Source organism: Chiloscyllium plagiosum, chromosome 24 (assembly GCF_004010195.1).
Source record: "Chiloscyllium plagiosum isolate BGI_BamShark_2017 chromosome 24, ASM401019v2, whole genome shotgun sequence".
Taxonomy (NCBI): Eukaryota; Metazoa; Chordata; class Chondrichthyes; order Orectolobiformes; family Hemiscylliidae; genus Chiloscyllium; species Chiloscyllium plagiosum.
The window spans coordinates 36632394-36646222 of NC_057733.1; the positions used below are offsets into that span (position 1 = coordinate 36632394).

Sequence of the window (13829 nt, forward strand, 5' to 3'; positions counted from 1 at the left end):
GAGGGGCGTCGGAAATGTGATAGGTGGAAAGAGGTCAAGGTGAGGGTGATAGGTCAGACTGGCGTGGGGGCGGAGAGGTCGGGAAGAAGATTGCAGGTTAGGAAGGAACTATATCAACGAACACATTGACTCGGACCCCATTTACCACCCCCTGACAAAATGAACAGGAAATGACATCACCACAGGAAATGACATCACAACTCCAGAGAAACCCAAACATATAAATAGAAAGCAGAAATCATCAGCAGTGTTCGTCTGGAGGCTCACTGAAAATGTTACCTAGCATGGTGATGAAATGTCTGAAAATGAACCTTCCAGTTCAGTGAGCAAACCTACATCCATTGCTTAGCTCTATCTATCATCAAATCTGTAGGCCTGGCTCTCTTGCATAGAAGCTGAAAGGACATCAAACCTGCAAGAGCTGAAACGTCTGCATTCCAGCCTTCTGAGTCTACTTCTCTGTCTTACTTACCTGATCCTGACAACTGGCCAAAAGATCTTCTCCCAAGTGGAGTGACTGCCTCCTGTAACAAAGTGTTCAAGTAATTCTCCACTTTCCTAATGTTCCATAGTATTTGCATTACAGCCTCCAGCTCATTGACTAAGCCAAAGGTTCTCAAGCTACAGATACTTACTGGAGAACCCCTACATCTGCAATTGCAATACACCGCCTGCTCTACTATCCTTACTGTGTTTTAATGGATTAATGATGACATTATTTATTGTCCTTTGAATTGTATTTGAGGCTATTCCTTACTATCATCTACTGAACGAATACCATTTTGTAAGGACGGCTGGGTGGCTATGTGGTTAGAACTGTTACCTCACCGCGCCAGGTACCCAGGTTCAATTCCAGCCTTGGGTGACAGTCTGTGTGAAGTTTGCACATTCTCCCTATGTCTGCATGGGTTTCGTCTGCGTGCTCTGGTTTCCTCCCATAGTCCAAAGATGTACAGGTTAGGTGAATTCACCATGCTAAATTGCACATAGTGTTCAAATGTGTAGGATGAGATAAATGTAGAGTAGTAGGGGAATGGGTCTGGGTGGGTTACTCTTTAGAGGGTCGGTGTGGGCTTGTTGGCTAAATGGCCTGTTTCCACACTGTCAAGATTCAAAGATTCTACTTAAAAGTACCTAAAAATCGCTTTTTCTTGATTTCTAGTTATTTACATATTACAACACTACAATAAAGTACTTACAAATGAAGATAACAATTCAGATACTGATGAATTTGGATATCGGAATTTTGTTTTGGTTATGAAGGTGTGAAAATCGTTAGGGTTTTGTAATTTGTGAAAACAATTCCACCAAATGAATACCAATGCCCAGTTGTGATTGGCTACCTTAGGCCATGATATGCATGGATCATAATCACACTCATATTTCCATTTACTAAATGGAACAGGCCAAAGAGGATGATGGAGACATTTCTTTATTTTAAATTTTATAAATGAGAAACATAAGATCAGTAGTCAGCCATTCACACCCTCCAGCCTGTGCTGTGCTTGTCTGGAGGGGTCATGGCTGAATTGTGACTTGTAGACTTTGCTTACATCCCTTAATACCTTTTTAACAAAATGTATTAATCCCAGACTTAAAAATAATCTTTGGCAATTTGAGGAAGAATGATCCAAATATCTACTATCTTTTCTGTGCAGCAATATTTCCAAATCTGCTTCCATCAGCACTGCTTTAAAGTGCTAATTTGTAGAATAACAAAGTATTAAAAGCATTAAAACTATTATTTGTTTCTGTATCACCACAACATCTGAAAGCAGTTTTGGAAATATGGGAAGTAGGTATCTGATTTCCTTGATCAGCCAGATCAGCTTCTTCCTGATTTGTGCGAAAATATAGATGATTGTGTTTGAGATGTTGTCCTTTTTGTTCTAAGTGAGATCCTCTTTTATGCAACAAATTGTACTTTCATAGCACCTCAAACAAAATAAAAGATCCCAAAAGATTTCACAAGGTGAAAATCACTGGATAGCAACAAATGTTTGGAATGATGATGTCTCACCATTTGTATACATGGCTTTCAATTCCATTATTTAAATCATTTACAATACAATCCACAGTTTAAGCCCCTCTGCACAGCGTTTCAGTGAATTTGCCAAAGACAATTCCCTTCTCCCTTCATCGTCTCCTGTCAAACAGCCAAGTTCTTGATCAAGTAAATAATTTGACTTCAATTTCTTGATCTTTCAAGGATAACCCACAGTAAAATTAAATATTAAACATACACACATATATTTACCATGCTAGTCTGTACATTTACTGACACATATCCAACAATATTGAGGAATGAAGGAGGTTCTGAAGGTGATGTTCAATTTCTTTGGTCAGTAATGTCTTCAGTACATTTTTGCTGATTAGCTTAAAATGTAATCAATTATAAGTTGCTTTCACAAGAGATGCACTAACAGTTAAAACTTTAATATCAATTTTTTTGATGTATGTGAAACTTTGAGTTGGAAATTTGTATGTGCAGATTTATTGAAGTTCTCAGTGCCATTAACTGCTACCTGTAACACTCATGATCTATAAGAAATGTGTTCTGCTAACAAATGTTTTGTAGCACTTGTATTCCTTTGTTGTTCATCAACCTGAGCCTGAATATTGTCCAGATCTTGCTGCCTGTGGGTGTAGTCTGCTCCATTATCTAATGAGTTGCCAACTACAGTCATAGAGTCATGAAGTCACAGAGATAAACAGCACAGAAACAGACCCTTCAGTCCAACTCGTCCATGCCGACCAAATATCCTAAATTAATTGAGTCCCATTTACCAGCATTTGGCCCATATTCCCCTAAGCCTTTCCTATTCATATGCCCATCCAGATTTATTTTAAATATTGTATTTGTACCATCTTTCACCACCTCCTCTGACAGCTCATTCCAAACACACATAACCCTCTGCATGGAAAAGTTGCCTCTTAGATCCCTTTTAAATTTTTCCTCCCTCACCTTATACCAATGCCCTCCAGTTTTGGACTCCACTACCTATTCACCCTATCCATGCCCATCATGATTTTATAAATCTCAATAAGGGCACCTCTCAGCCTTTGATGGTCCAGGGAAAATAGACCAACCCATTCAGCCTCTCCCTGTAGCTCTCTCCAACTGTGGCAACATCCATTAAATCTTTTCTGCACCCTTTCAAGTTTCACAATATCTTTCCTATAGCAGGGAGATCAGAATTGAATGCAGTATTCCACAAGTGGCTTAACCAATATCCTGGACAGCTACAACATGACCTTCCAACTCCTATCCTCAATGCACTAACCAATACTAAATACATCAGTGAACAGTGTGATGGAGATAAGGTCAGATGGGGTCCTGCAAGGATGATTTGATGTGAGTCTTATTATCTGGTTCCAATATGAAGAAAAGAACTAAATACAAGATGAAGTGAGAGTAATTAACCAAGGCTGCATTTGACTGAATGTAGAATAAAGGAGTCTGGGAAGCCACACCCAAGCAAAACTGTTCCACTTTGGTTAGTATTCTGGTATATAATTGACAATGTGGGAAATGATCTCAGATCAATACAATCCAGCAATTACTTAGTTGCATCTTGATATTATGTTAAATAAATCAAGTTGACTTCAGGCTGACATCGGTGATGCTGGGGTCTTAGAGGACACTAAGATGAATCAATCACTTGGCATGTGATTTAGAGGGAAGGCGATGGCCTAGTGGTATTATCAATGGACTATAAATCCAGAATCCCAGGTAATGTTCTGGGCCATAGGTTTGAATTACCACAATAGCAGATGGTGGAAACTGAACCCAATAAAAGTCTGTAATTAAGACTTTAATGACAACCATGAAATCACTGCCAATTGTCCGAAAAACTCAAGTGGTGTCTTTTAGGGAAGGAAATCCACCATCCTTACTTGGTCTGGCTGATATGTGACTCCAGACCCACAGCAATGTGGTTGAAACTTAACAGTCGTCTGGGGCAATAAGGGATGGGCATTAAATGTTGGCCTGGCCAGTGAATGCCCACAACCCAAAAATTAATTTTTTAAAAAGTCCATGATGGTTGCAAACATTTCAGTCTTGTTTGGCAGATGTCCTGGCTCTGCTATTATTGATGACACAACATTCATGGAATTTTGTATTCATTTACTTGTACACTACAAACACAAATGGACTTAAGGGCGGCACAGTAGCTCAGTGGTTAGCACTGCTGCCTCACAGCTCCAGGGACCCAGGTTCGATTCCAGCCTTGGGTGACTGTCTGTGTGGAGTTTGCACATTTTCCCAGTGTCTGCATGGGTTTCTTCCAGGTGCTCCAGTTTCCTTCCACAGTCCAAAGATGTGCAGGTTAGGTGAACTATTCAGGATGTGTAGGTTAAATGTATTAGTACAAATACGGTAGAGGAATGGGTCTGGGTGGGTTACTCTTCAGAGGGTTGGTGTGGACTTGTTGGGCCAAAGGGCCCATTTCCATGCTATAGGGATTTTATTTTATTTTTCTATTCTATACTTGGCAGGATGTCTTCACTGTTGCTAGGTCAAAATCTGGAACTCCCTCCCTCAAATCACTGTTGGTATATCCACACCTTCTTAACATGATCAATTAGGGAGGGGCAAGAAGTGCTATAATTGTTTGAAATGCCAACAATCTCATGACCAAATAAATAAAAGAAAATAAAACATATTTGACCAGTTTTCTTTCCACATTGCCTGTGGTTAAATTCCAAAAAGGAAAGCAAACTTCAACCACTTCGTTCAATGGTATATCTCCTGATATATGAGAAATCAGTATAGAAATTATAACTTAATAAAATAAAAATTAAACATTGAAAATGATTTGAAGAAAGACAATTACCGTATTTGCTTGTGTATATTCTGGAACATCCCCAAAAATATCTGGTGATACAGGAGGTTCTGAAGTGGGTGTCTGGTCTCTTCCCTCAGCAACATCTTCAGTAGTTTCTATCTGATTTGCAAGAAATACAACAATTATTAGATGCCACACACAATATGTGTCTTTATTTTAATATTTACCTTATGGCTCTCTTTTTCAAACATGCACTTTGATGCACTCTTAATATAAGAAAACATCCCAAACATGTCACAGAGATGAAAAAAATAACTAAACAGCTAACAGTAGCAGGGAAAGTGTTTATGATGAGAATTCTAAGCAAGATCCAGGAGGTACATATTAAGGAGAAGGGAGACCTGAAAGACATTAGAAAAGTACAAAGTGGAAAACCATGAGGCAAGTGCCCACATTTTAAATGCCTGGCTTTGTTGACAAGTACTTGTCAATAAATCTGTCAGTAGAACCTTAGCACATTAGACAGCCAAATGGTTTTGGACTACCACAACATCAAGCAGCCTGAGGAAGGGAATGGCCTGTGTTATCAGGCAACCCAAGCACAGAAATCAATTTGGTTATGGCTCTGGTTTTAAAATTGTACTCCTTGGATGCTTGCTGGGCCAATATTAATTGTCTAATCCATAATTGTCCTCCAGAAGGTGGTGGTGAGTTTCCTTATCGAATTGCTACAATCCTAGGGTTGTAAAGGTAGTCATAGTGCTCTTAAAAAAAGGTCCTGGATTGTGACCCAGCAAAAAGTGAAGGAATGATGACATACTGTAGTTCTAAGTCAGTTAGAGAAGAAAATGCAGTGGTAGACTCCCCATGTATCTGTTGGCCTTGTTCTTTTAGAAGATAGAGGTCATGTGCTTAGAAGGTACTGTTTAAGCAGCCTTGGTGACCTACACAGTGTATTTTGTGAATGGTACACACTGCTTCCACTGTGCATCAGTGGTGAAATGAGTAAATGCTGAAGGTGGTGGTAAGGTGCCAGTCAAGCAAATTGCTTCAGTAAAACAAGGAACTTCAGATGCTGGAGATCAGAAACAAAAACTGAAATTGCCGGTGAAACTCAGCAGTCTGACAACATCCATGGGAAGAAAGCAGAGTTAATGTTTCAAGTTCAGTGATTCTTCATCAGAATGCTTCATCTTGAATGGTGTCAAGGTTCTTGAGTGCTGCTGGGAGCTGTACTCATTCAGCAACTTGAAAATATTCCATCATATCCTGATTTATGCCTTATTGATGGTGGACAGATTTTGAGCAGACAGGAGGTGACTTGCTTGCTGCAGAATTTCTTTTCTGATCTGATCTTCTAGCCACAATATTTGCATGCCTGATCCAGTTCAGTTTCTGGTAAAAGGTAATTACCAAAATGCTAGTGATGGGAGATTCAGTGATGGAAATGTCATAGAATATCAAGGGTGATAGTTTGATTCTCTCTTATTGGTGGATGGACATTGCTGTGTCTAATGTATTCAACTGATTCTTGAAATTAAGTGAAATATATCATGTTGTCTGAGAACTTGCACGTAACGTTTGGGATCCAACAGGCTGGACTTCCTCATCATTGACAATGGAAAAGTTCTTGAAGATTCCTCTTCCAATTAATTGATGAATTGTTTACCACTATTTATGATAGGATGTGACAGAACTGCAGAGCTTGATCTCATCCTCTGGTTGTGGGATCACTGAACTCCATCTATGACATTATGCTTTCACTGTTTAGCATGCATGTACTCCTGTGCTGTAGCTTCAATAAGTTGGCACCTGATTTTTATGTATACCTTTTGCTGCCCTCGGCATGATTTCATAAACCTTTCATTGAACCAGAATCAACTGCCTCACTTGATGGTGCAGTAGAGTGAGGAATATCTTGGGCCATGGCATTGTAGGTGGTGACTGAGTACAATTCTCATCTGCTCATGACCCACAGCACCTCATGGCTGTTAAGTGTTGAGGTGATAGTCAGCAAAGCTGCAACTTACCTGGATGAAATATTCTTCAATGACAAATACTAAGTCTCAAATATTTGGAGAAATTTTACAACAAAACTTGTCTTCTGAAGTGCTTAGTCTATGATACAATGCAAGGCACAACTGCTACCATATTTATAGTAAAAATCAAACAGCCAAAAATTGTATTTACCATCTGTGCACTTTCTGGTCCATCTTCATCCTCATGCAAGGTTTGAAAGGTCTCAGATGGGGGGCTATGAAAAATGAAACAAAGGAACTAAATAATCATATTAAACAAATGTTCAATATTGAATAATGCAAATAATTTACTGGTTTAGAACTACATTTTAAGAGACCAGTTTAAACATAAACTTATATTTCCTATGATGATTCCTCTCAGATCACTCGAGGTGCTGAAGACCAGGCTTTGGTTCATTGAATTGAATTGAATTGAATTTATTGTCACATATACTGAGGCACAGTGAAAAGCTTTGTCTTGCGAGCAATACAGACAGATCACATAGTTAAGTGGCATAGATAAGTAAATAATAGATAAACAGCAGCAAAAACAAATACACAGGTACAGGCGAATGTTAAAAGTTTGTGAGTCCATTCAGTATTCGAGCAACAGTAGGTACCGGCTGGTGCATGTGTTCAGGCTTCTGTACCTTCTCCCCGATGGCAGACTACAGACAGGAGGTGGAAGACCTAGAAAAATGGTGCATTGAGAACAACCTAGCTCTCAATGTCGGCAAAACCAAGGAACTGATTATTTACTTCTGGCAGGATGTTACTCATGCCCCCCCTACCCATTAACAGCACAGAGGTGGAATGAGTGGAGTGTGTCAAGCTCTTGGGAGAGGTCATCCACAACAAGCTTTCTGGGACTCTTCATGTGGATGCACTGGTTGCAAAGACCCAACAATGTCTCTTCTTCCTCAGGCAGCAGAGAAAATTTGGCATGACTTCAAATACCCTTGCCAACTTGTATAGATGCGCCATCAAGAACATTCCGTCTGGATGTATCACTATCTGGTTTCACAAGCTTTCATTGCCAGGGTAGGATGGATCTTTGAGAATGCTGGCGGCCTTTCCTTAACAGCGGGCCTGATAGATGGATTCTAGATGGGAGGTTGGCCTTTGTGATGTTCACCACTCTCTGTAACTCTCTTCGATCTGAAATGGTACAGTTGTCATACCAGGTAGTGATAGATCCAGACAGAATGCTCTCGATAGTGCACCTACCTAGGGTATGCACCACCATGCCAAATTTCCTCAGCTGCCTGAGGAAGAAGAGACGTTGTTGGGTCTTTGCAACCAGTGCATCCACATAAAGAGTCCAAGAAAGCTTGTTGTGGATGACCACTCCCAACAGCTTGACACTCTCCACTCATTCCACCTCTGTGCTTTTAATGTGTAGGGGGGGCATGAATAACATCCCACCAAAAGTCAATAATGAGTTCCTTGGTTTTGCTAGCATTGAGAGCTGGGTTGTTCTCAGTGCACCACTTTTCCAGGTCTTCCATCTCCCGTCTGTAGTCTGTTTCGTCGCCATCTGAGATTCGACCGACTATGGTGGTGTCATCAGCGAACTTGTAAATGGCATTATCTGGTATTTGGCGACGCAGCCATGGGTATACAATGAGTACAGTATGCACCCCTGGGGGCTCCAGTGTTGAGTGTTAGTGAGGATGAAATATTGCCCCCAATCTTCACTGATTGTAGCCTGTGGATCAGGAAACTGAGAATGCAGTTGCAGAGAGAAGGGCTTCGTCCGAGAATACTAACTTTAGTAAAAAGTCTCGAGGGGATAGTAGTGTTGAAGGCTGAACTGTAGTCAATGAATAGGATTCTTACATAGCTGTTCTTGGTGTCAAGATGTCCTAGGCAGGCATGAAGGGCAAGTGATGTGGCATCTGACATGGATCTGTTGGTCCTAAAGGCATATTGGAGTGGGTCAAGAGTAGTGGGGAGGCTAGAGTTGATTAATGTCCTGACCAGCCTTTCAAAGCATTTCATGACCACCAAAGTTAGAACCACTTTGTCATTGAGATATGCTGCATGAACCTTCTTAGGCACAGGAATGATGTTGGCCCTCTTGAAACAATCAGGGACAGTGGCCTGCTGCAGGGAGAAGTTGAAGATGTCCAAGAAGACCTCTGCCAGTTGATCTGTGTATGCACTGAGTGCACGGCCTGGTATTCCGTCTGGTCCCATTGTTTTCCTTGGATTTAAACAAAGGAAAACTGATCTGGCCTCTGATGCAGTGACCATTGGGATAGGTACGTCAGGACTTGTTGGAATATTTGTTATCTCTCTGCTGAAATTCTGCTCAAAGTGAGCATAGAAGGCGTTGAGACAATCTGGGAGGGATGTGTCATCGTCTGCTATTATTTTCCATTATCCCTGCCATCCATGTCATTTTGTTCTATTTTCACAGTAATCCCTTTCTTGATTCATCATCTAACCTAGTTTACTCATTCGCTGATGATTCCATTCTATTAATTTCATTCCAATGACATACTAACTACCACAATGCTTTCCATTGTCCAACAAGTGAATCTGTATAATGAGGTCTTCATGCATTTTGATAAATATTATTTTTATCAATTCTACAAAATCATATTGGGATACATTTTTAATATGTTACCTTATAGGAAAATTGACATTTCGGCCAACCATCTTTTATGGAAGGCTCATATTTTTTATAACCTTAAATCAAAATCATGCTATTTCTGTGGTGAATAACCAATTGTCAATAAAGGTGCAGTCGTTCAGTGGTTAGCACTGCTGCCTCACGGTGCCAAGGACCCGGTTCAATCCCACCTGTCTGGTGTTTGCACATTCTCTCTGTGTCTGTGTGGGTTTCCTCCAGGTACTTTGGTTTCCTCCCACATTCCAAAGATGAGCAGGTTGGGTGGATTGATCATGCTAAATTGGCCGTGGTATCCACTTGTGTGCAGGCTATGTGGATAAGCCATGGCAAACGCAGCAGGGTCATAGGAAAACGGTGGGGGGTTATGGCCTGGGAAAGATACTCTTCAGAGGGTCGGTATGGGCTCATGGGGCGAATCGGCTGCTTCCGCACTATCGGAATTCTACAACCAGGAAATTTTACAAACGCCTGTGGCAATCCAAATGTATTCATATTTCCATCAAATCTAACTTAGGGATGAACCACAATGTTAACTCTAAATAATTCAATTTCAGCTGTTCTTTATCTGTTAGCCCCACCATCTCTTCCGACATCAAGTATAAACTTCGCACGTTCTTTCTTGTTCAACATTCCTTTAAGAAGCATGGTTTTCTTTACTATACAAACATCTACTGAAATATTTCGAAAAACAGACATTCTACAAATGTGAACACTGAAGTATTAAGAATAGATGAGGGAAGTGATGAAGTTACCCCTCTCCGTCCGCCATGTTCTCTGTTGCTAAGAGACGATTACAACAACCCGGCCGCTGTCCCAGTGCGTTGTCGGACTGTACCATGCTTTGGGAGAGGGGGTGTTTGTGTGTGGAGGTTGGGTTGTCAATGGTGAGAAGGCAAGGAACAGACACCCCTCCCCGTGACCGTGTAGATGTGGACCGGCCCAGTGGGTGAAGCCGGAGCTGTCATGTGACTCGGCTCACCGGCGGTTTGTTCATTTCTGGTTCTCGGGTCAGGAGGTTCTCTGAGGTAGACACACTCGGTGAACTGAGAGCTGGTTCTGGTCGTTACTTACAAGTTGGTAGAAGATTGGAGTGTGACTGAATCCAACTCCTCGGTGTTTCCAGCCTTTTCCACTTTCTATCGCGGCTTCAAATACCCGATGAAGGAGCAGCGCTTCGAAAGTTCGTGGTTTCACGTAAACCTGTTGGTAAATACAGTGGTACCGGGACTGCAGAGAACAACAGGAGGAAGTCTTTCAGGCCCTCCAGCCTGTTTCACAATTCGGCACCTAAACATCCCTGTCATCACATTTCACCGCAGCTTTTGATCCTGCTTACCAACCAGAGTCTGTCTCAACATTTAGTTCCAGAAGAGTAAGCGCTTTCATTTCTTGTTTCATGTTTTAATGTTGAAGGCATTTTGATATATTGCATCTGCCAGAGGTATTTTCTGGCGTCAACATAAGTTATCCTAAAAAGGCATTCGCTGCAGACAAGGGAAATGATACCTGCGTATTTGAGTTACAAACAGCGATCAGCTTTGTTGCTTTTATGTTATCTATGTTAAAATAGCCACAATAGTTTGTTAAATTAAACTTCTGATGTTGGCTTGCATGTCTGGATTCTCTGCTTAATGATGTTACAGTCTGTGACTGTCAGCCATGAATATGTAAACACTACACTAACTCCATTGTACAGAGACTGCAACTGAGGCGAATTGCGTACCTTTATCCTGGGGTGTTGCATGTTGTCATTTCATGGAAATCTCTCAAAGGTCTGGAAAATCTGTGCTGTGACACAACATGTCACCTTTTACTTTGATGCTAGGAATCAAATTGCAGATTAGGTTGCAGATAAGATTTGTACCTAATACATAGTCATAAAGCCATGCAGCATGGAAACATTTCCTTTGGCCCAACTAGTCCATGATGATTGTAATCCCAAACTAAACTAATCTCACCTGCCTGCTTCTGACCCATTGATAGGATGTGGCATCACTGGCTTGACCAGCATTTATTGCTAATTGCTGAGATGGCACTTGAGAGTAAATCGCATTGTGGGTCTCAAGTCTCATATAAGCCACACCAGGTAAGGATGATGGATAGGCTTTGAGAAGTCAGTAGATGAGGTGCTTGCTGCAAACTACTAGCTGTAGCCAGTGTATTTATATGATTAGTACAGTCGAGTTTCTGGTTAATGGTAAATCCCAGGATAGTAAGTGGGGGATTCCATTATACCATTGACTGTCAAGGGGTGATGGTCTTGCCTGATATTTGTGTGGCCCAAGTGTTACTTGCCATTTTTCAGCCCAAACCTGTGCATTGACTGGATCATGCTGCATTTGGATATGGACTGCTTCAATATCTGAGGAGTGATGAATAGTACTGAAATGTGGTGCAATCATCAGTGAACATTCCCACTTCTGACCTCCAAAGGGAAGGTCTTTGAAGCAGCTCAAACACTTCCCTGAGGAACTCCTACAGAGATGACCTGGAGCTGAGATGACTGACATCCAACACTTATGTTTTTGACAGATCACTTATGGCAGTTTGTAGTCAGTATGAATGATATTCTTGCTGATTGGGTATCTACAAAACTGTTGTATGCCAAAAACTAGAGCAACAGTTTCTCCTTCAGTGTTGGAGCAATTTGATTTAGCTGTTTTAATGACCTTGGAACCAAATTCAGTAACTATTATATGCTCTGAGGCCCTTCTGAAATGCATCTGCTTTAAATCTACTAAAATCTTAAAGAGCACATATTATGGATGCAGGTTTGCTTGCTGAGCTGCAAGGTTCATTTTCAGATGTTTTGTCTCCATACTAGTAACATCAGTGAGCCTCCAAATGAAGCACTGGTGGTATGGCCCACTTTGTTTTGGTTCTCTGTCGGTGATGTCACTTCCTGTGGTGGTTATTTCCAGTTCTTTTCTTGGGGGTGGTAACTGGGATCCAAGTCAATGTGTTTGTTGAGAGAGTTCTGGTTGGAGTGCCATGCTTCAAGGAATTCTTGCACGTGTCTCTGGCTTGTCCAAGGATGGATGTGTTCTCCTAGTCTAATTGTTGTCCTTCCTCATCTGTATGTAAAGATATTAGTGAGAGTGGGTCATGTATCCTGGTGGCTAATTTTCTGCCTGTTTGTCCAATGTAGTGTTTGTTACAGACCCAATCATCCCAATACCCACAAATGAAGCTGCATTAGAACATTATTTCAACGAGCCACCATACACTGCACCACAGAGGAACTACAAATAGCAGAGGAAAATTACCTATACGGTATATTCAAAAAGAACGGGTACCCAATGAACGCAGTCTGCTGATTTCTCAGCAGCAAACCCAAACAAGCAGACAAAATGAATCCAGAAACTCTAGCTACTCTCCCCTACATCAAAGACCTCTTGGAAATGACTGCCAGACTTCGGACCTCTTGGAATCATGGTGGCCCACAAAGCCACCAACACACTAAAACAGCAGCTAATGAACTTGAAAGACCCTACACAGAATGTCACTTACAAAATACCTTGCAAGACCAGTAACTAACACTACATTGGACAAACAGGTAGAAAACTAGTCACCAGGATAAATGAACATAAACCAACCACAAAAAGACATGACCCACTCTCTCGAGTATTCTTACATACAGATGAGGAAGGACACCACTTTGGCTGGGACAACAAATCCATCCTAGGACAAGCCGAACAGAGACATGCACGAAAATTCCTTGAACCATGGCATTCCAACCAGAACACTCTCAACAAACACATTGACTTGGATCCCATTTACCACCCCATCAGTAAAAGAATGGGAAATGATGATGTCATATGGGAAATGGCATCATCAACATAAGGAAACATAAATATATAAATAGAAAGCGGGCCATACCACCAGTGCTTCATCAGGGGCTCACTGATGATGTTACCTACTATGGTGACAAAACAAACCTTCCTGCTCAGTGAGCAAACCTACGCCCAGAACCTCAAAGTGAGCTGCAAATCTTCTCAAAGGAAATCTCATTATGGAAATAGTTATTGTATGATGGAGCATTTTTGAGAAATTGAAAGTGTGACCATAATACAATAAGCTTCAGTCTGCAATTTGAGAGGAAGAGGGTACAATCAGCAGTGACAATTTTTCAGTTGAATAAAGGGAACGATGGAGCTATGAGGGAGGAGCTGGCCAAAGTTCAATAGTGCAATACCTTAGCAGGGATGACCGTGGAGGAACACTGGTGGATATTTCTGTGTATAATGCAGAAGTTGCAGGATCAGTTCATTCCAAAAAGGAAGAACGATCCTAGGAGGAGGCATGGGTGGCCGTGGCTGACGAGGGAAGTTAAGAAACATACAAAGTTAAAAGAGAAAAAGTTTAACATAGCGAAGATAAGTG

The 13829-nt window shown here is 41.2% G+C and overlaps 2 protein-coding genes across 2 annotated transcripts in view; one reads left to right on the top strand and one right to left on the bottom strand.

The window, feature by feature from the left end:
• ccdc40 (coiled-coil domain containing 40) overlaps positions 1-10337 on the bottom strand; it is a 96530-nt gene extending 86193 nt beyond the window's left edge. The window contains exons 1-3 of the mRNA XM_043714804.1: positions 10199-10337; positions 6981-7044; positions 4839-4949 (exon numbers count right to left, since the gene is read on the bottom strand). Of these exons, the coding sequence (XP_043570739.1) occupies positions 4839-4949; positions 6981-7044; positions 10199-10284 (261 nt within the window). The 5' untranslated portion in view covers positions 10285-10337. The remainder of the gene's footprint in view (positions 1-4838; positions 4950-6980; positions 7045-10198) is intronic.
• A 104-nt stretch (positions 10338-10441) lies between these two features.
• Positions 10442-13829, top strand: part of gaa (alpha glucosidase) — a 49198-nt gene continuing 45810 nt past the window's right edge. The window contains exon 1 of the mRNA XM_043714805.1: positions 10442-10818. The gene's annotated coding sequence lies outside the window, so the exon portion shown is untranslated. The remainder of the gene's footprint in view (positions 10819-13829) is intronic.